At 37.8% G+C, this 20964-nt stretch overlaps 1 protein-coding gene across 4 annotated transcripts; it reads left to right on the top strand.

Annotated features, from left to right (window-relative positions):
• The first annotated feature begins 1971 nt into the window (after positions 1-1971).
• Positions 1972-20375, top strand: LOC135617289 (AUGMIN subunit 8-like). 4 transcript variants are annotated; one of them, XM_065117356.1, is made up of 7 exons: positions 1972-2248; positions 3225-4615; positions 5167-5286; positions 6392-6508; positions 6636-6725; positions 19378-19485; positions 19906-20375. In XM_065117356.1, exons 2-7 carry the CDS (start codon positions 3311-3313, stop codon positions 19969-19971), a joined length of 1806 nt encoding a protein of 601 aa, XP_064973428.1. In that variant the 5' UTR covers positions 1972-2248; positions 3225-3310; the 3' UTR covers positions 19972-20375. The 4 variants fall into 4 exon arrangements, with proteins under 4 accessions (XP_064973428.1, XP_064973426.1, XP_064973427.1 ...); XM_065117354.1 differs by having other exon boundaries at positions 1973-2248; positions 3301-4615; XM_065117355.1 differs by having other exon boundaries at positions 1973-2248; positions 3308-4615.
• The last annotated feature ends 589 nt before the right edge of the window (positions 20376-20964 follow it).

The raw sequence follows: 20964 nt of genomic DNA on the forward strand, positions 1-20964 counted from the left end.
GATCGACTAAATAGTTGTACCTTTATTCTTGATAATTAATGTAAGGAAAAAGTGTTTATAGTATTATTAGTTAGCGAAACAGTGACAGCAAAATCATGTTGACAGCAAAATCATGTTGGTATATATATATATATATATATTTATATATATATATATATATGTATATATACATATATACATATATATATATATAAATATATATATAAATATATACATATACATATACATATATACATATATATATATATATATATATATATATAAAGGCTTTATGAACCCGAGAGTCCGAGACACGCCATCATCTCGCCACCGGATGATGTACGGCATCATGACGTGTCATAGTGGACACTACTCGTTGGATCCCGTCTCTTAATCCAGGGACCATACAGAGAACGACGATTCTCATTGGCTCATAGTTGTGGACCCGTGGACGTGTCCAATGGTACAAGCGCTGTCTCTATATGGTCGCTCGATGGCGAAACGGGAGCCGCGTCCCTCTTCGATGCCGTGGCCTCCAGGGTAGCTGCCTCTCACCTGGTCCCGCTGCGGGATTGGCGTGTCACGATCAGAAAGGGACCGAATGATCGAACGGTCATTATCGCTCACCCTCCTCCTGAGGGCCCAGCGAAGCTGTGGCCCTCCCACGTGGTGGTCCTCGCGGCCATGTGACTGGAAGCGGGTCCTGGGCCCTCCGGTTACGGGGACTCGCCTCGCCGTGCCTCCCCCGGCTTCTGGCACCGATATCCCACCGCGTGTTCTCCTAGCCCAACGCGGGCCCCACACGAACCCGCTTGAGGCATCCAACAGGCACACGGGTAATCGCGACGGTCGAACGGTGGAAACTCGTGCGGCAGATCATTACCCTCTGTTCGTTTCTGATGCACGTGGGGACACGATAAGATTAACCATGAACGGCGAGGCGTCGCTTGAACTTTGTGGGCGCCCCGAGTTGTGATCGATTTTATTAAACTGATGCTGCGGCATATCCGACGTTTCAGCCGTGACGCGTTCCGAGCCGAGACGGCGTGGTCTATTCCTCCGGCCAATGAGGATGACGCCGTGGCGTGTACAACAAAACCCGATATGCGACCAAACCCACCCTCAAATTCAATTCTTTTCCCCCATCCCCGAAATTCGAATTTACAGATTAATTATTAGCTAAATAATATTTTAATGAATATATATATATATATATATCGCTCTTGTCTTATTTGGAAGGATATGAAACGTTACATAAATCAGATACATTGCATAAGGAATTAATGCGAAACAATTTTTTACGGAGAAAGTTTTTGCAAATAACAAAATTGATATTGTGATATGATCATTTGTATTAAAATTAGCTAAAAAGCCAGTTACCTTAAACAAAAGTTTTTATAATCATAGTGTTTTCTGGAATTTATTATTTTATATTATTGTTAACAGTGTAGTTAACTTAGGAAGATTAATGGGTGAATTTTGAAATTTTTTTTTATTTTTAAAATTTTCTAACAATATTTGTTTTAATCTAATACTTAAAATACCCTTCGATCATTAATTTATTTTTTTTACTTTTCTTAGAGACCAATCCATAAGGTTAACTGGTCCATTTATAATATTTTTATATTTATATTATAACATTTTTAATAAATAAACCGTATAAATACTTAGTATAAATAAGATGAATCGATCTAATTCGATTTTACTAAACATAATATAACCGGATCGGTTCACCTTATGAACCGATGTATAGAAAATGAGAGAAAAATATATTCAAGATATTATGTAAAAAAAAAAATACTATTAAAAAAATAAAAAAACTTTTCTGAACCTTCGTCCAATTTTAATTACACAAAGGGGAATGCAAAGAAGAAGAAAAATCTTATCGACTTGGAAAAGGAAGGGTCAAAATTGGCATGAGGACTGGGCATGTGAGCTTACGTCTCAAATTCACCTTATACTTTTACATATTATATGCAACATATAGTCACATAAAAGAAAAAAGGAAACCCCGCTCTTCCTCTAACCCCCATTCTTTCCCAACCGAAACATCTGCCTACCGTCCTCTCCTCTTCCTTTCCTCCCACAGAATTCCACCGCAACTAAACCAAAAACCCATCTTTTCTTTTTCTTGTTCTGGTATTTTTTTTCTATCCTCAAAGTTTGAGGACGCTCGAATCGACGGCGCCGTCCCGGTGGCGAGATTAGGGTTTTCTCGCTGCCGCTGCGGCTCGTCGGTTTCCACGACATACCGTGCACGATTCCCGTGGTGAGATGCTTTGTTTTTATCGGTTTTGATGATTTCGAAGACTTGGGTTGTGTATTTCCAAGTACTTGTATGGAATTCGCAATGATTTATAGATGTCTAGTTGTCGTTTTTGTTCTTGTGGCCTTGGGTTGATGGAATCCGCCGGTTTCTGGTGGAAAAATCAATGCTTTCTATCTGACTTTTCTTATATGATTTGTGTTGATCCGACGAGAGTAAAACATACGTCGAAAATAAAAAGAGCTGGATGATCACATCGTAGAGGTAAGAAAAAGTTGTAATTGTGCGTCGATTCGTTTGTTCTTGGCGCAAATTGTTACTCTTATTCACGTGTACGTGTTTTCCCCTCCCCAAAACCCTGGAATCTTCATTCTTCCTGCCTATAATTAGATTCATTTCATCAATTCACTATGTGTCTACAGGTGAAGCTCTTTTTTATTTTTAGGTTCTCACCTCGTTCCAATTGTTCTCCTTCCTTCTCATCTCTCTCTTCTTTCACTTTAACTTCTTTTGTGGAGAGCAAATGGGATTGCGAGGAACGCATTCTGACAGACGACAAACAACCGAAATATTATGTTATGGTGTATTTAGTAAATGTTATCTCTAATGCATACCATCCTCCATAGTTCGGCCGATTTCTTTGCTTATCCCCATGTCTTCTGCTGTTAATCTTCATTTGGTCTTGTGCTTGTTATGGGACCCAAACCCCCCAACCCCCACCCTCCCTCCCCCTTTTTGGTGTTTGTCACCTGAAAATTCTGTCTTGATGTGCCCTCCGTTCCTCCTGAGGAATTTGGAGTGGGAACCGAGCTGAGTGCTCCATCGTGCGGTTCTTGCCTCTTTAGATTGTCCTTGGATCATTCTGCATGGGATTTCCACTAGAAAACTTCTTTTTTTGCTTGTGAATTTTCCTTCTTTCATGATATTATTATTTTTATGTGTCAATCCACCTTACTAGTGTGGAGTCTTTCTGTGTCAGATTTGTGGTGATGCTGCTGTTGCCACAAATAGGTCGTTTCTGATTCATGAACTCATCAATGTGGTTTCATTTGAAGGAGGCAGTGAATGGATATAGGTGGAGTTGAGCACCGAGGGCATTTGGCACAGCAGAAGACATCTTGGACAGAAGATAAGCATAGGTTGCCATTGCTCCCTTCCAAGAAGAACAATGACATTTCTGCCACCTGCAAGCCCAAGAATGTTGCTTCTAGGTACAAGTCTGGGATCTCATCTACCCCTGTTTTAACTCCTAGTTCACCAAGACGACACCCCTCTCCAAATGCCAGTCACACATCTCCTGCACCTGCGGTGTCACTGCCTAAGCGACCCCAATCTGCTGAGAGGAGACGACCAACAACCCCTTCATCGAGGTTCTCTGCACCCTCATCCCCTTCTAGTTCTTCTACACCCTCTTCCCCATCTTCTAGATCAACAACACCAGCACATGATATGGTGGCGGAAATTCACAGCACCACGTGGCGCTTACTCAGCAACAGGACTCCTGATGGTTTGTGGCCATCAATGCGGAGCCTGTCTTCCTCATTCCAGTCAGAATCTCCCATAATTTCTGTTAGTAAAAAAGAAAAAGTGGTTGTGAATTCCTCAGAGAAAACAATTAAGTCTCCGGCCAATATAGTAATTGAGAGAAAGAGGACTCCTCTGAGAGGAAGAAACTCATCTGACCAATCAGAGAATTCTAAACCATTGGATAACTCAAATGCAAGGGTCATTGATCAATGTCGGTGGCCTGGGATTCTGGGAGGAAGGTCATCTGCTAATGGCTTGTCAAGAAGTGTGGATCTCTCTGATAGGTCTAGTAGATCTGCATCTTTAACAGTTGCATCACGGGGGGTCTCCCCAAAGAGAACGAATCCGTCATCTGATAGTGCAACTAGAGTTCCCCAGCCATCTTTAAGTGAGGTTACGGCGCGAGTATTTAATGATGGTGGTGGAAGAGCAGAGCAGTGTGTGAAATCAGTTGTAAAGTCCTCTTCACAAATTTCCATGAGATATTCATCAGTAACACGGTCAAATAAGACTCAGTCATCGCCAGTCCCAGGTTTGCGTAGCCTTTCTTCACCGAGTAAGGTTTTGTCAACATCAACATCATCATATACTGCTAGGGGTATGTCAAGTCCTTCAAGGACAAGACCATCTACTCCGGTCTCATCATCTAGCAACGTTACTAGCAGAATGGTTGGCACATCCTCTGTCCTTAACTACAGTGTTGATGTGCGAAAAGGAAAGAAGAATAGAAATCACATAGAAGATGCTCATCAGCTAAAGCTGCTTTATAATGCAAACTTGCGGTGGTGCTTTGTCAACGCTCGAGCAGACAAGACACTATTGGTTCAGAAAATGAAGACAGAGGTATTATTAGTTCTATCCAAGGAAGAATGACTTGTTAGGATGAAATACAAAGTTCTGCTTGATAGAATACGTTACTCTTGTTTCTGACATCTCTTTTACACATTATGTTATGCATAAAATATTCGAGCAGATTTCTAAGGCAAGATGAATGTTTGAGTGTTTAGATATTTGGCAGACAATGTGATGCCATTATTCCTTTAGCACACTTTCTTTTCTTGTTTTGCAAATTTCATTCTTGTTGGCATTTTTCTGATCAATCGGACATTAGTATATGCTGAGGGCGACTAAGAAGAAATATGCTCACTTTGACATTCCTTAATAATTTATACATAATAGAGTTTAGGTGATAAGCATAGACCAACATGTTATTGTTAGTAGGAAGTAACAAGAAATTGGATGAATTGCAACTTTTGCTTGTTTTGAGAATTAATCTTTTCCTTTTCTTATGTTGTTATTTTTATGCCCATGATATTGTACTAAATTACCTTAGTCAAAGTCTCTCTTGGTATATCTTGGTTAACATGGTTATCTTACTGTTGATCAAAAAACAGAATGTTCTTCACAGTGTGTGGAATAGAATTTCAAAATTGCATGATCCTGTGATCTTGAAAAGAATTGATGTGCAGCGTCTGCAGCTGGAAATGAAGTTGCGTATAATTTTGAAAGAACAGGTACAATTTGGTTCATTCAGTTCTATCACCTCATTCATCATGGCACTTATAGCCAATGTGGAATTGAATAAACACAGGATATTACCATTTTTTATTCATCATCTGATGTTTTGTGTATAGCCAATGTCTTATTAGAACTGCAGCTTTTGTTTTTTTTAGGAGAAGGATAATTTGATGAATTTCTATTTGGTCTTGATAAATCTTAATCTTAGTCAAATTCATAGGTCTACATTTACTTGTTCCAATAGTCTAAATTTGACCCAGGTCACTTGGTCATCTTTGACAACTTACATGGACTCTTGAACACCATTATCAGAGGATCATTGCTGATGCATTGTTTATAAATTTTATCTGTCTCGCCGAATGGACAGAGGCAAACCCAGTGTTTTGAAACTCCTGAGATACATGCATCTGATGGGGATATCTAATGTAGCTTAAGTCATTCACCACAAGATATAATGTTGTTTAAAAGGCTCTTTAGCTAACTGCCATGATAACACATATCATTGAGTTTATAGTCATTTATCAAATATTTAATCAGTATACTGATAAACCATTTAATGTTATAGTTTTGAATAAAATAAAATGTTCATTATTTTGCAACAGGCTAAATGCCATCTGAAGTTTTTGACGGTTTAAAACAATAAGTAGCAAAATCAATTTGCTTGATATATTAATTTGAAGTTGTTTCTGTTCTTTGAATTACCAATCATCATAATTCATGGTTTTGGATGAAATGTAGCATATATTTATGATCATGGCTTAAACTTTTGACCACGTGAAGCTTTTTGACTTCAAAGTTTGGACCAAGGAGACCAAGGAGTAGCTGGCATCACATGATGTTAGTGCTGTATACTTATGTATTCCCTTTGATCCACTTATTTTAAACTCCCGACCAGTTTTGAATGTCATCATTAGTAGATGCATGGTTTCTTTAGTGTATTATGTTTCTAAAGTTTGTTAAAACTACCACATAAGTTTTGAACATGTTAAACAGGTTTGTCAGTTTTGTTCTGATACACATTCACATTGGTTTGTTAGGGCAACATATGAATTTGTTTATTGGATGGTTAACTTTTAAGTTCTTCTATGAACAACTTTGTAGATGGCATACCTTGAACGTTGGGTGGCATTAGAAAGGGAACATTGTAGCTCTTTATCTGGTGCAGTGGAAGCTTTAAATGCAAGCACCCTACGTCTTCCTATTACAGGAGGTGCAAAGGTATTTACATACTGATGACATGATAACATTCGTTCATTCTATATATGTAGCTTATTATGCCTATAAAAGAAAATTATATTTAATTTTAGTTAACAAAATATTTTAATTGTTTGTCTCTGTGTTTCAGGCAGCTGTAGTTGATGTAAAAAATGCTGTTAGTTCAGCAGTTGACGTTATGCAAGCAATGGGTTCCTCCATTGCCCATTTACTATCTAAGGTGTGACACTGAGATTTTTACCAATTACTATAACATTATTTGCCATAATATTCTTTGCTTTCGATCTGCGTTCGCTATAAAGGACCTTAAAAAATATCAATATGCTTCCTTTCTGAATATTTGTTAGGAAAGAACATAAATCAAGTCATCATTTTATTGTTGAATTTCCACCTATTAACTCCCATCTAGTGTGGTGGTGCTTATAAATGGGGTTGGATTATCTATATCAAAACCTTTTCACAAGAGTTTTGTTAAAGGTTGATGTTCTCCATGTTGGGCCTTTCAAGTACAAAGTATGTTGTGCTTTCTTTTAGTCCACCTATGCATCGATGTCTCCCCACCATTTCTAAAGCTTCTAAAAAGCTGGAGGATTACATTTTGTATGAACATCGACCGGGTTATATGTTGGCAGTGTATTTTCTGAACTAGTATTGTGGAGGCAATATTTTACATAAACACTTTTCTAATGGAAATTGCTATTGGTATGCCAATTTACTGTAAGCAAGTTTTAAATTCTCAGGGAGTGCCGGTTCTGACACTGTTGGATCATTCTGGTACTGGTATACCGACCTATACCGCCTAATATCACTGGAAAAAAATTAATAAAAAGTAAAGACTCCATTGATATATATTGGTCTGATTGGTATTTGTACCAAAGTTTGTTTTAGAATCTAATGTATGATCATATCTAGTGTCTTTTTTTCATGTATAAGTGACAACTTTCATTGGTTAAATTGATTCTGATTTCTGACATTAGTCATGGACTTCTCTGAGAGAGAATCAAATTTGGGTTAGGAGCTCTAAATTCCAGTGTTACCTAAATCTGCTATGATCTAGCTTGGTTCCTTGGTGGAGCTATACAATTCCAGTTTGAGTTGGATTACCACACTCATCAACATAAACCAAAGGAGTGAAGTTGTGATCTGGATTCACATTGTCTTGGAACCACTACTTTTTAATCCTTGTAAGTAGGGTTCATCGTCCCGAGGTGTACCTCTTGATATGGGCGGTATGTAGTTTGATAGGGGATCAGTACGCGGACTGCCCTATATCGGGCGGTACACATTACATGACCCTTTATCACATTATACGGGGAAAGTACTAGTTGATAACGATCGAAATCCGATTGTTATTGACTTGTATTAGTCGGTAACGATCGGATTTTGATTGTTACCGATCAAGGGGTGGGATTGCGTTGTTTCAAATGGCAATTTGAAACTCTTTCCTCCCTCCTCTTTTAGCTCATTTCACTCTCTTAAACTCTTTCTCACTCATATCTCTCTCTCATTCTTATATTTTCACTAAACTCAACAAAGTTGTGATTCATAAATTAAATTAAATTTGGAGGCTAATTTGGGAGGATTAAGAGGACGAACACTCTAATCAAGAGGAACTAGAGACACTCAACCGTCATAGTCGTCCGCTTAGTGTGCAAAGGCAAAGGCAAAGGCAAAGGCAAAGGCGAAGGCGAAGGCGAAGGCGAAGGGAAAGGTAGTAGCATCAGTCGTATTGTTGGAAAGAATCGAGTCGGGCGACAAGACACGTTCTTAATCGCATTCAACAGCTCGCTCGGTCCATAGACATAACAACAACGTGGATAGCAATGCCTCGACCGATGATGGCAGTGACATTGGGGAGTCGATGGTCCCGTTTAGACAATTTGAGGGTGGTGCATGGATCGAGAAGCAATATTTTTCATATGCCACCTAATATTTAGATTATGGAGTTCAATGAGCTACTGGTCAAGTTTATACACGAAAGGGGAAGATAATGGATGATTTTGAGTAGATACGATAGAGCATATATGACGTAGACATATAGTGAAACTCATTGTATTCACAACTGTCGTATTATGAAGAATCTTATAGCCAACCGTAGTATGATGTTAGTTGGTCATATTTCTTCAAGTAGTAGTATAGTGATTGATCTTATAATACGGAGCAACAATTAGTGATGAAAGTAGATTTTCTAACACTCTCCATGCTTTGTACTAATACATGCCACAATCGTCCTTGTCTTAGGAGCCGCCTCGGACACGTGGTTCATGACGATTAGAATACGACCATCATCACATTGATGTACTAATGGCATACGGTGCATCAGTATACTATGTCGTGGGATCAATTTCAGGATTGGATCAGATAAACATATTAAATTGATATATAGATACATAAGATTGAGGATCCCGATCCAATGCCCATGGAGTCCCGTCGTTCTTTTTAGTGGTAGAACATAATATATCTATCGATTGATTACTTGATTCATTTGAATCTTAAAGTTGAAGTTGCTTAAAAAATAATTTAACAATTTAAATTATTTCTTTGTAGATAATTCAATATTAACGGAAGGATGGTTTGGAACGTACTACAAAACTACTTTTTTAAGCTCGAAAAAGATGTGTTCCTATTTTTTCCTAATTTAGATTATTTTTGCTAAAATTATACTAAATTTATATTTATTTTTAACTTAAAAACCCTAATATAATTTTTTTTTTCTATTATTCAATATTTTTTGGAGCTATTTTTGGTAATTTTATTGTACCATCGGTATGCCTTGGCATATGGTGAGTTGGTATGCCTCGACATGCACTACACTGATGACTAGTTGGTATACTAGTATGGATCGGGATCGGTAAGACGAACCTTGTTTGTAAGAGCCTTTTGTCTTGAGTTTTGTATAAGTTGAAGGATAAAGATGAGCTTCTTGCGGAAATTTCAAAAGATAGAAGTTCACTAATGCCATTTGTTACTTTTTGTTGAAGTGTTCTAACTTAAAATTTCAGTTGCTCTTCTGAAATAATAGCATGAAATTTACATATTGATTTGTTATGAAAAAGCAACAACTAGGTGTTAGGAACGAGTTGGCACTAAGAGGGGGGGTGAATTAGTGCAGCGGAAAGATTACGTCGGTTTAAAAAATCTTCGTTCGATTAAAATTGATTTCGACGAAAATCGTTTCGGAAAGATGTTAACTTTGAAATTGTATTCGTAAGCGTAATGAAAGTAAAGCAAGTAAGTAGTTTGCAGTAAAGGTAAATAGCAAGAATAGAAATGCAAACCAAGTTTTTATAGTGGTTCGGTCGCCGTGACCTCCATCCACTCCGCTGAATCCCCTTTCATCGAAGCCACCAACATCCATTAATGATCTTCCTTTAATAGGCGAAGATCAACCTCCTTCTTACAACTTTATTCTCCTTTTGCAGGCTCAGGAGAGAACCTTTACACCCCCTTTTTACAAAGCTTCCCTCACACTCTCCCTTAGAATGATTTCTAAACTTTAGGATGAGGGACTCTATATTTTACAAGGGTTTTCAACTTTAGAAACATAGAGTTTTTGTTCACTTTTTTTGCTTCTCTATGCAAGAATAGCTAGGATTTTTATGGACCCCAAATGACTTGAAAAATGGAGCCAAAATTCAAATCCTCTGAAATTTCAGGGTACGGGTGGTACCATCGCCTGCATTGGGCGGTACCACTGCCTGCACTGGGCGGTACCATCGTCTGCACTAGGCGTTAACACCGCTTGCAGCCTGACATTGGGCGGTACCACCGCCTAGAAGACTGTGTCTGGGCGGTACTGTTAGGATCGGAGCGGCACTAAGGGGGGAGGGGGTGAATTAGTGCAGCGGATTAAAACTCGTAAGTTTGAAATCGATTTTGTAAATGTATAGAGATTTCGATTCGACGAAGGATGACTTAGCTAAAATAGCTCGAGTAAAGGTAGTCAAGAGTAGGGAGATGAAAACCGAACGATTTGCAGCTAAGTAGAGAAATGGTTTAGAAAATTGAACACTCACACATTCAAGGAACACCACGATGTATAGTGGTTCAGTCAAATGACCTACATATACTTTCGAAGCCTTTTTCGATGAGGCTCCCAACTTCCACTAGCAAATCATTTTGAAGGGAAATGACCAAATGCCCCTCTTACAACCTTCTTACAAGTGGTTCACACTCTTACATATTTTTTTCAAAGAGAAAGAGGGAGGTGAACACTTAAGCTATTGAAAACAAGACTTTGCTAGAGCTTTTTCTCACTTTCTAACTTCTCAAAAAGGTGTCATCTCTGCTGAGAATTGAGGGGTATTTATAGGCCCCAAGAGGATTCAAATTTGGGCTCCAAATTTGAATTACTTTTGGGTTTCCCGGTGCTGGCGGTGCCACCGCCTATCAGTGGCGGTGCCACTGCCTGTCAGTGTTTGACACCGACATTGTACTGGCGGTGCCACCGCCGGACCTCTCGGGTTCTGGGCGGTGCCATTGCCCAGTCCGACGGTGCCATCGCCTAGACTATTCCAGCTCACTGGTTGGGCTCTAAACTTGGCCCAAACCAGTCCAAACTCGGGCCTAATTGGCCCCTAACCGGGTTATAGGATTAACCCTTAATCCTAACCCAAATTATATGCAAACTACGAAATTAAGATATAGCCCTAAGCAAATTTTTAATCGGCAACGTCGAGTTTCCTTCTGGCGAGCTTTCCGGCGAACTTCCGGCGGACTACCGATACACCCTCGGATTTCTTCCGGCGAACTCCCAGTAGGCTCCTGGTCTTGTGGCGAGTTCAACGAGTCTTTGGCAAGTATCCGAACCTTCTCGGTGATCTCCGCGAACCTCTGACGATCTTTCCGGCGGACTTCCGAAAACTTTGGCAAGTCCCTGATTCTTTCTTGGTTGGTTCCGGCAGCACTTCCGACGATTCTTTGGACTTTCGGCGGACTCTCGAACACCCATCGAACTTGACTCCGGTAAACTTGCTTTATGTCTTCAAGCTATCGTAGTTAATCCTGCACACTTAACTCAATAATATGGATTAGATCAATTAACCCATCAATTGACTTCATCATCAAAATCCGAGATTCAACAATCTCCCCCTTTTTGATGTTGACAATCAATTGATGACGAAGTTAATCATAACTCCCCCTATCTATATGCCATATTATGAAAAGATAAAAACACTTGAATTCAATCTCTTTGAATTCAAGCCTAAACCGATAAGTTCTATCTGTTGAACTTATCGTTATTCTTAATAAACATGAGCAAATACGAAACTTCGTATTTCTCATAATTTCAAGGCATGAAAATTATTTTCAAGCCGAATGATAAATGATAATTATCATTTCGATAAGAAATAATAATAATTTAAAATTTCAACATGGATCTCATGATATAAATACAAGGTATGATTTTATATGATCATGAGATGATTGCTTATCATATATATAAAAAAAATGATAAACATGATACGACAATCAATCTAAAAACTTTCATATACGATATGCTAAAAAAGTTTTGCGATACTTTTAAGGAATATAACACATATAAGACATTTTTCATTGCATTATACAACATATAAGCTATTGCTATACGATACATATAAGTCATGCTAATTTCATATTTGCACAAGTCATCAATTTTTTGCACATTCTTCTCCCCCTTTGTCATCAACAAAAAGGAGATGATTTTTCAAGCATAAAACTCGTGATCATTGAAGCCATTCATAAAATCATCTCATAAGAAAAAAAAATCTTAAAAAGGAGATGTCAAAATTGACAAAACTTCAACTTGGCATTAAGATTGATCATTCAAGGAAGACATCAAATCATCCAAAATAACATGAAGGTGCCATCAAAATGTTGGCAAAATTTCGGAAAGAAACATCCAACATCATATACTAGGATAATGTCAAATGCATGTCAAAGTAGCATAGAGGTTTACAATAATAAGAAAGGTTTAACACAACGATTATTCCTTAGGAGGAATTCCAGAGTTCTTATACATGGTATTTATCTTCTGGTTCATCTGTCGTAGTTCCCTCAAAATTTCAACTTGTTGTAAATGGATTTGCTCTTGCTGTGATTTGAGTTGCTCTTGTTGTAATTTGATTTGATTTAATTTTGCCATTATGGGATCTTCAGAAGATGAAGCAGGAGCTGGTTCTGAAGGTGCTGCACCAAAGGGACTAGGAGGAGGAGATTCATTTCCCTTAAAAATGGGTGTTTCAGGGTGTTTTACTGGTGGGGGAACTGGATCAGTCCTTCTAGGTTGCTTAATCCATATACCATTGCCAAAAGCGCATCTAAGTCTCTTGAGTAGGATTCTGTTGATAGTGTTAAATTGATCAACCTGGATTATTTCTTCATCTGGTGAGACACAAATATTATAGGCAACCGAATTTTGTTTCTTGGAAGTTCAAGAAACAAGTGCATGTCCTAAAAATTGACATGTTCCGGATGTGCTTTTTTTATCTATCCTACATCCGTCAAAATCGGTATCTGCATAAGCTATTAAATCAAAATTATCGGATTTTAGATATCATAATAAAAAATTAGGAGATCCTTTAAGATATCTAAGGATTCTTTTAATACTTTTAAGATGAGATAATTTAGGATTAGCTTTAAACCTAGCACAAAGTCCTACACTAAACATGATATCCGGTCTAGTTACGGTGAGGTAAAGTAAACTACCAATCATTCCCCTATATTTTTTTTATCAAAGTTTTCACCACTTTCATCCATGTCTAACTTAGTGAAAGTACTCATATGAGTGTTTATAGTTTTTGAACCATCCATGTTAAATCGTTTTAACAATTCTAATGTATATTTAGATTGATTAAGAAATATACCATTACTAAGTTATTTAATTTGTAATCCTAAAAAGAAGATTAATTCTCCCATTAGGCTCATTTCAAATTCATGACTCATACACTTGGCAAATGATTCACATAGTGATTCATCCGAAGAACCAAAAATAATATCGTCAACATAAATTTGAACAATAAAAAAATTATTTTCAAAATGTTTGATAAACAATGTAGTATCAACCTTACCTTTTGTAAAATTATTTAAAATAAGAAAGGAATTAAGCCTTTCATACCAAGCTCTAGGAGCTTGTTTTAAGCCATAAAGAGCCTTAGTCAATTTAAATACATGATTAGGAAGAAGAGAATTTTCAAATCCGGGAGGTTGTTCAACATACACTTCTTCGGAAATAAAACCATTTAAGAAAGTACTTTTGACATCCATTTAAAATAGTTTAAAATCATTACTACTAGCATAGGCAAGGAGCATCCTAATTAATGGCTTCTAATCTTGCTACAGGAGCGAAGGTCTCTTCGTAGTCGATACCTTCTTCTTGGTTGAAACCTTTGGCCACTAGTTTAGCCTTGTTTCTAACCACGATACCGCATTCATCTTGCTTGTTTCTAAAGATCCATTTAGTACCAATGACTAAATGGTCACTAGGTCTTGGAACAAGCTTCCATACCTCATTCCTCTCAAATTGGTTTAATTCCTCTTGCATTGCAATAACCCCTGAATCATCTTTCAAGGCTTCGTCAATGCATTTAGGTTCAATTTGAGAAAGGAAGGCGGCGTTAGCACAAAAATTCTTGAAGGAAGAACAAGTTTGAACCCCTTTTGATGTATCTCCTATAATTAGCTCCTTTGGATGAGCATCTACATACTTCCATTCCTTGGGTAAGGAAATTTCGGAAGAAGATATATCCAAGTTGCTATTTTGAGGAGGGGTTCATTTAAATTCAAATTATCAAAACCAAGATCATCATCAAAATCATTTTTCTTTAACTCAGAAATTTCATTAAAAACTATATGAATAGATTCTTTTATAACTAAAGTTCTTTTGTTAAAAACACGAAAAGTCTTAGAAACGGAAGACTAACAAAGAAAGATGCCTTTATCGGATTTAGCATCAAATTTTCCTAAGGCATCATTTTCATTCAAAATAAAGCATTTGCAATTGAAAATGTTAAAATAAGAAACATTTGGTTTTTTGTTATTCCATAATTTATAGAGAGTTTTTGATAGAGATGGTCTTATTAGAATCCTATTCATGACATAGCAAGTCGTATTAACGGTTTCGACCCAAAAATACTTAGATAGAATATGTTCATTTAACATGGTTCTTGCAATTTCTTGTAAATTTTTATTTTTTCTTTCAACTACCCCATTTTGTTGAGGATTTCTCGAAGTGGAGTTGTAGTTATATCCATTGGATTCACAAAAACTTTGGAAGTCACGGTTTTGAAATTCGCCACCGTGATCACTCCGAATTGATGAAATCATGAAGCCTTTTTCGTTTTGAGTAAGTTTACAAAATTTAGAGAAACATTTGAAACAATCACTTTTGTGAGCCAAGAAATAGGTCCAAGTATATCTACTATAGTCATCTACAATTATGAAGGCATATTTGCTTCTTCCTAGACTCGTTGTGTCAATTGGTTCAAATAAGTCCAAATGGATCAATTGCAATGATCTAGTGGTGCTAATTTGATTTTTTGGTTTGAAATTAGTTTTTATTTATTTTCCTAGTTGTCAAGCATCACACACTTTGTCCTTAATAAACTTCATATTGGGAATCCCTCGTACTAACTCTCTAGATGAAATCTTAGATATTAGTTTCATACTTGCATGACCTAATCTCCTATGCCAAAGCCAAGCATCATCATTTAAAGCGGAAAAACATATTTCATTACTAAGTTCATTAAGGTTGATGGTGTAGACATTATTTTGTTTTAAGGCAATCATTGATATGTTATTGTTTGGTTTTTCAATAATGCACACATTAGATTCAAATCTAACGATGTAACCTTTATCGCATAATTGACTAATGCTTAAGAGATTATGTTTTAATCTATCAACTAGCAACACATCATCAATTGAAAATTTTGATTTGTTACCTATGGTTCCCTTGCCAATGATTTTACTTTTATTGTTGTCTCCGAAGGTGACATACCCTTCTTCTTTACTAGTGAGCATAGAGAAATGAGATGGATCTCCGGTCATGTGCCTTGAGCATCCACTATCAAGATACCATCTCTTGCTCCTAGCTTGTGAGTTTGTCTACAAAAGAGGATGGTTTTAGGTACCCATTTGATTTTGGGTGCCTAAAAAATTGATCTACTAATTTTGTCATTCATCATTGAATTATTTATAGTTCCTTTAGGAACCTATATCAACTTATGTCGACTAATTTTCTTAAATGGACATTTGTAAACAACATGTCCGGATTTACAATAAAAGTTGCATTTCAAATGAGGTGAAACATGTAATGTGGGTCCTTTAATGATGGTGGTAGGATTTTGGTGAGATCCTCTCACAAAACCAATTTCACTTCTATTTACGACGTGACCCTTGTTTGCAAGGATCCTGTCCAAGCCTTTGCTACCGACCTTAAACTTGTTTAAGGTCTCCTTAAGTAGTAAATTCTCATTTTTTATTGCTTCTAAGTGTTCACACTTAGAACATGGAGGAGTTTGAAGACTATCAAGCTTATTTTGTAGTAAGGCATGCTCTTTCTTTAATAGATTGAACTTCTTACTAATAGTTCTACACATCAAATAATTTGTGAAAAGCGATAGAAAGTTCATCGAAAGATAAATCTTTATTAATTAAATCACATACCTCTCCTCCTATAGCCATTAGCGCGAAGTTTGCCTCCTCTTTGTTGTTAGCTTCTTCATTCACGGAATCACTTGAGTCATCCCAAGTCGCTTTTAAAGCTTTCTTCTTCTTTGGTTGCTTCTTCTTGGCTTGGGGGCATTTATTTTTGATGTGCCCCGGCTTCTTGCATTCGTAGCATATTACTTGGTCCTTTTTATGTTCAAGTTTGTTTTTGGTGTCATTTTTAAATTTGTTCTTTCTTATAAATTTTTTAAAATTTCGAGTTAAAAGTGCAACGTCATCGTCACTGTCCTCATCACTTGATGTTCCTTTCAAGTGGTCTTCTTGTGTTCTAAGTGTCATATCCTTCCTGTTCTTTGGAAGGGGGTTCTCGAGCTATTCATGATCATGGCACGTCATTTCGTAGGTCATTAGAGACCCAATAAGTTCTTCGAGAGGAAATGTTTTAAGGTCCTTGGCCTCTTAAATGGTTGTAACTTTTGGATCCCAACTATTTGGAAGGGATCTTAAAATTTTAGTTACTAGTTCAAAGTTAGAAAAACCTTTACCAAGAGCTTTGAGTCCATTGATGACATATGTGAAACGAGTGTATGTGTCTCCGATGGACTCACTTGGTTTTATCCGGAAAAGTTCGTAAGAATGCACAAGAATGTTGATTTTGGACTCTTTTACTCGGCTAGTGCCTTCATGAGCGACCTCAAGAGTTCTCCAAATATCAAAAGTCGAATCACAAATCGAAACGCGATTAAATTCATTTTTGTCAAGTGCACAAAACAAGGCATTCATAGCCTTTGCGTTTAAAGCAAAAACCTTCTTCTCCGATTCATCCCATTCGCTCATCGGAAGAGAAGATTTTTTAAATCCATTTTCGACAATATTCCAAAGCTCAAAATCCATGGAAATAAGGAAGATCCTCATACGAGTCTTCCAATACGTGTAATTCGACCCATTAAACATAGGCGGACGTGTAATAGAGTGACCCTCTTGCATGCCGGAGTAAGCCATCTCTGTTGGGTATTAAACCAAATATGAGAGTGAGCCTTGCTCTGATACCAATTGTTAGGATCGGAGCGGCACTAAGAGGGGTGGGGGGTGTAAATTAGTGCAGCGGATTAAAACTCGTAAGTTTGAAATCGATTTCGTAAATATGTAGAGATTTCGATTCGACGAAGGATGACTTAGCTAATATAGCTCGAGTAAAGGTAGTCAAGAGTAGGGAGATGAAAACCGAATGATTTGCAGCTAAGTAGAGAAATGGTTCAAAAAATTAAACACTAACACATTCAAGGAATACCACGATGTATAGTGGTTCGGTCAAATGACCTACATCTACTTTCGAAGCCTTCTTCGATGAGGCTCCCAACTTCCACCAGCAAATCACTTTGAAGGGGAAGGACCAAATACCCCTCTTACAACCTTCTTACAAGTGGTTCACACTCTTACAGATATTTTTTCAAAGAGAAAGAACGAGGTGAACACTTAAGCTATTCAAAACAAGACTTTACTAGAGCTTTTTCTCACTTTCTAACTTCTCAAAAAGGTGTCATCTTTGTTGAGAATTGAGGGGTATTTATAGGTCCCAAGAGGATTCAAATTTAGGCTCCAAATTTGAATTACTTTTGGGTTTCTCGGTGCTGGCGGTGCCACTGCCTGTTAGTGTCTGACACTGATAGTGTATTGGCGGTGCCACCGCCGGACCTCTCGGGTTCTGGGCGGTGCCACTGCCTGGACTGTTCGAGCTCACTAGTTGGGCTCCAAACTTGGCCCAAACCAGTCCAAACTTGGGCCTAATTGGCCCATAATCGGGTTATAGGATTAACCCTTAATCCTAACCCAAATTATATGCAAATTACGAAATTAAGACATAGCCCTAAGCAAATTTTTAACCGGTAACGTCGAGTTTCCTTCCAGCGAGCTTTCCGGCGAACTTCTGGCGGACTCCCAGCAGGCTCCCGGTCTTGTGGCGAGTTCAACGAGTCTTTGGCAAGTATCCGAACCTTCTCGGTGATCTCCGTGAACCTCCGACGATCTTTCCGGCGGACTTCTGAAAACTTCGGCAAGTCCCTGATTCTTTCTCGGTTGGTTCCGGCAGCACTTCTAACGATTCTTCGGACTTTCGACGGAATCTCGAACACCCATCGAACTTGACTCCGGTAAACTTGATTTATGTCTTCAAGCTATCGTAGTTAATCCTGCACACTTAACTCAATAATATGGTTTAGATCAATTAACCCATCAATTGACTTCATCATCAAAATCCGAGATTCAACAGGTACCACCGCCCAGACTAGTGGTACCATCGCCCAGACTAGCGGTACCACCGCCTGACACAGTCTCGGAGACTGTGCCACGACGGTTTCACTTGTTTGGTCACTGTTTGGACCTTTCTCTTGGCCCAACACAGCCCAAACTTGGCCCAACTTTCCTCTAATTGGGTTGGCCCAATTCTAATCCCAATTATGTGCTAACTATGAATTTTAAGACATTTACTAAGCTAAACAAAGTTCGTAAGTCTAGGTTTCTTCCGGCGATCTTCCGACGAACTTCCGACGATCTTTCGGCAATGTTCTAGCGGACTCCCAGCAAGCACCTAGACTTTAGGATGATCTTCTTAGCGAGTTCGGATGTACTTCTTTGGCATGCTCCTGGACTTCTCGGCCAATTCCGACAGTACTTCCGATGAACGTCCAGACTTCCGACGAACTCTCGAACTCCCAACGAAATCGCGTTCTTGACTCCGGAACTTCATTTTGCTTTATGTCTTGCTATCGTAGTTAATCCTGCACACATAAAACATACTTCGATCTAAACAATTATTACTAAGCATGAATTATGTTGTCCGACATGTCATTGGTCCATCGACGTTTCGTCCGATTCTTCGGTGCATCGTCCTCTCTTACGGCCTATTGCCCAATCGGCCAGTTGACCTCCGCAACTTTGATATCCTTGGTGCAATATCCGTTCTTCTTGGCTCGATACCCGAATCCATGGCCCGAAGTCTTCTGTTGATATGTCGACCGATCCTCTGAATCGACGTCTAATCTTTTGACATGTTTTCCTCCGGCCCAACATGATTGCATCATGCGTCACTCAAAACGCAAATCAAATCATAAACACTTATCAATTGGTTTTATCATCAAAATCCGAGATTCTAACACTAGGATCATGGGTTGATTATTCCGATGATTCTGGCTTCAAATATGATAATATTGATGTTTGCTTATGTTTATCAGGTAGAGGGTACCAAGTCGCTGGTCTCTGAGCTTTCAACCATTGCGGCAAGAGAAAAATCCATGCTTGATGACTGCAGAGATTTACTAGCTTCAACAGCAGCGATGCAGGTTAGTGCTGATAAAATGATGCTTATGCTATAAGCCCAGTCATATATTATTCAACTACAAAATACAACCATTAGTTTCTCCACATGTTTCTTTTATTGATATCTCTCACAAGAAGTAATTTACATTAGCAGCTTTCTGGTCTGGAAAGCTTAATTTTGTCCTGACATCATGTCTTTTAATGAATTCCCTGTATCTATGTCAACCGTGGTTCACTGGATTTTGTCTTGCATGAATACCATGTTTCACTTGTACGGTATTAGGGCCAACCATGGAGAACTAGGCTCGTTTGTGTAATCATCTTGTACTACTACTTACACAGTATCTATTTATTTTCTTAAAGGAACCATATTTTCATACTATTAGCCACACAATATACAGAACCAGGAAATCTTATCTTAACTGAGATTTTTCATGAAACAGGTGCAGGAGTCCAGTCTTAGAACACATATCATACAACTTAAACAAGATGCTCATGAGCCAGATTAACCAAGTTCCATAAATCAAAGGTCATCAGGTGATGAGAGCCCATGCTTCTTGAGGGTAACAACTTCCAAATGGAAGAGATGAAACTTGCAACCCGTGGATAGTTCGTTTTGGGCTATTCGCGCGCAACCCGTGGTTAGTTCATTTTGGGCTATTCGTGCGCGCGCACACACACACACCCATTTTCTTTTTCCCTTTCCATTTTTTGCCCCTCATTTTGTTATTTTTATTTTTATTTTTTTTCAAATGTAATTTTTTAGTGCTCATGCAAAGGCAAAAAAGGAAGTATCACAACACATGAGAAGCAAAAGGTTGAAATCAGTAAGCTCAGTTCTCCATATGTATGTATATATTAACAACTTTATGATAACAATAGCAGGATGGGAACTGCTAAAGTTACAACCCAACTCGTTTCAGATTTGCTCTCTAACAGGTAACTCGCAAGTCTACAGATGTGATGACTTGATTACTTATGAATAACCACTTGGAGATGTTGGAGATTTTATTACTGATAAAGATTAAGATAGTTGAGATTAACCTATCTTTAATATGCTTTACAAATATGCTCTCAATATCACTATTTGCAGAAGCAAAATTAGATTCAAAGTTGTCATACATAGGTAGGTTGCAAAATCGTATTCGGCATTGGTTAATGGCATCAAAATTGGTTGAAAAATAAATTAAAATATAAAAAGAGAAATATTAAAAGTATAAAAAAAATTAAAGAAAATAAATATAAATTAAACTCATTTCGGATTTCATCTTTTCGTCTATTACAATTTAAGTAGTCTAAATCAAATTATACACTTAAAACATGAACATATGCCCATCATGTTGATACTAATTATCATTTGGCTGTTAGCTTATTCTTTTCTGACATTAGTGCCCTTTATAATTTCATTGGTTATTATGGTGACAAGAATATATATATATATATATTGGACGGATATTATCAAAACCACAATATTTGAAGGACACATGAAATAAATTAAAATT

This window comes from Musa acuminata, chromosome BXJ2-7 (genome assembly GCF_036884655.1).
Source record: "Musa acuminata AAA Group cultivar baxijiao chromosome BXJ2-7, Cavendish_Baxijiao_AAA, whole genome shotgun sequence".
NCBI lineage: Eukaryota > Viridiplantae > Streptophyta > Magnoliopsida > Zingiberales > Musaceae > Musa > Musa acuminata.

What these genes read in the sequence shown, in the direction of transcription:
- LOC135617289 (XM_065117356.1), top strand. Translation starts at nt 3,311, where the DNA reads ATGGATATAGGTGGAGTTGAGCACCGAGGGCATTTGGCACAGCAGAAG. An exon ending in TTCAGAAAATGAAGACAGAG is followed by an intron (nt 4,616 to 5,166) that starts GTATTATTAGTT and finishes ATCAAAAAACAG; the next exon opens with AATGTTCTTCACAGTGTGTG. An exon ending in GTATAATTTTGAAAGAACAG is followed by an intron (nt 5,287 to 6,391) that starts GTACAATTTGGT and finishes ACAACTTTGTAG; the next exon opens with ATGGCATACCTTGAACGTTG.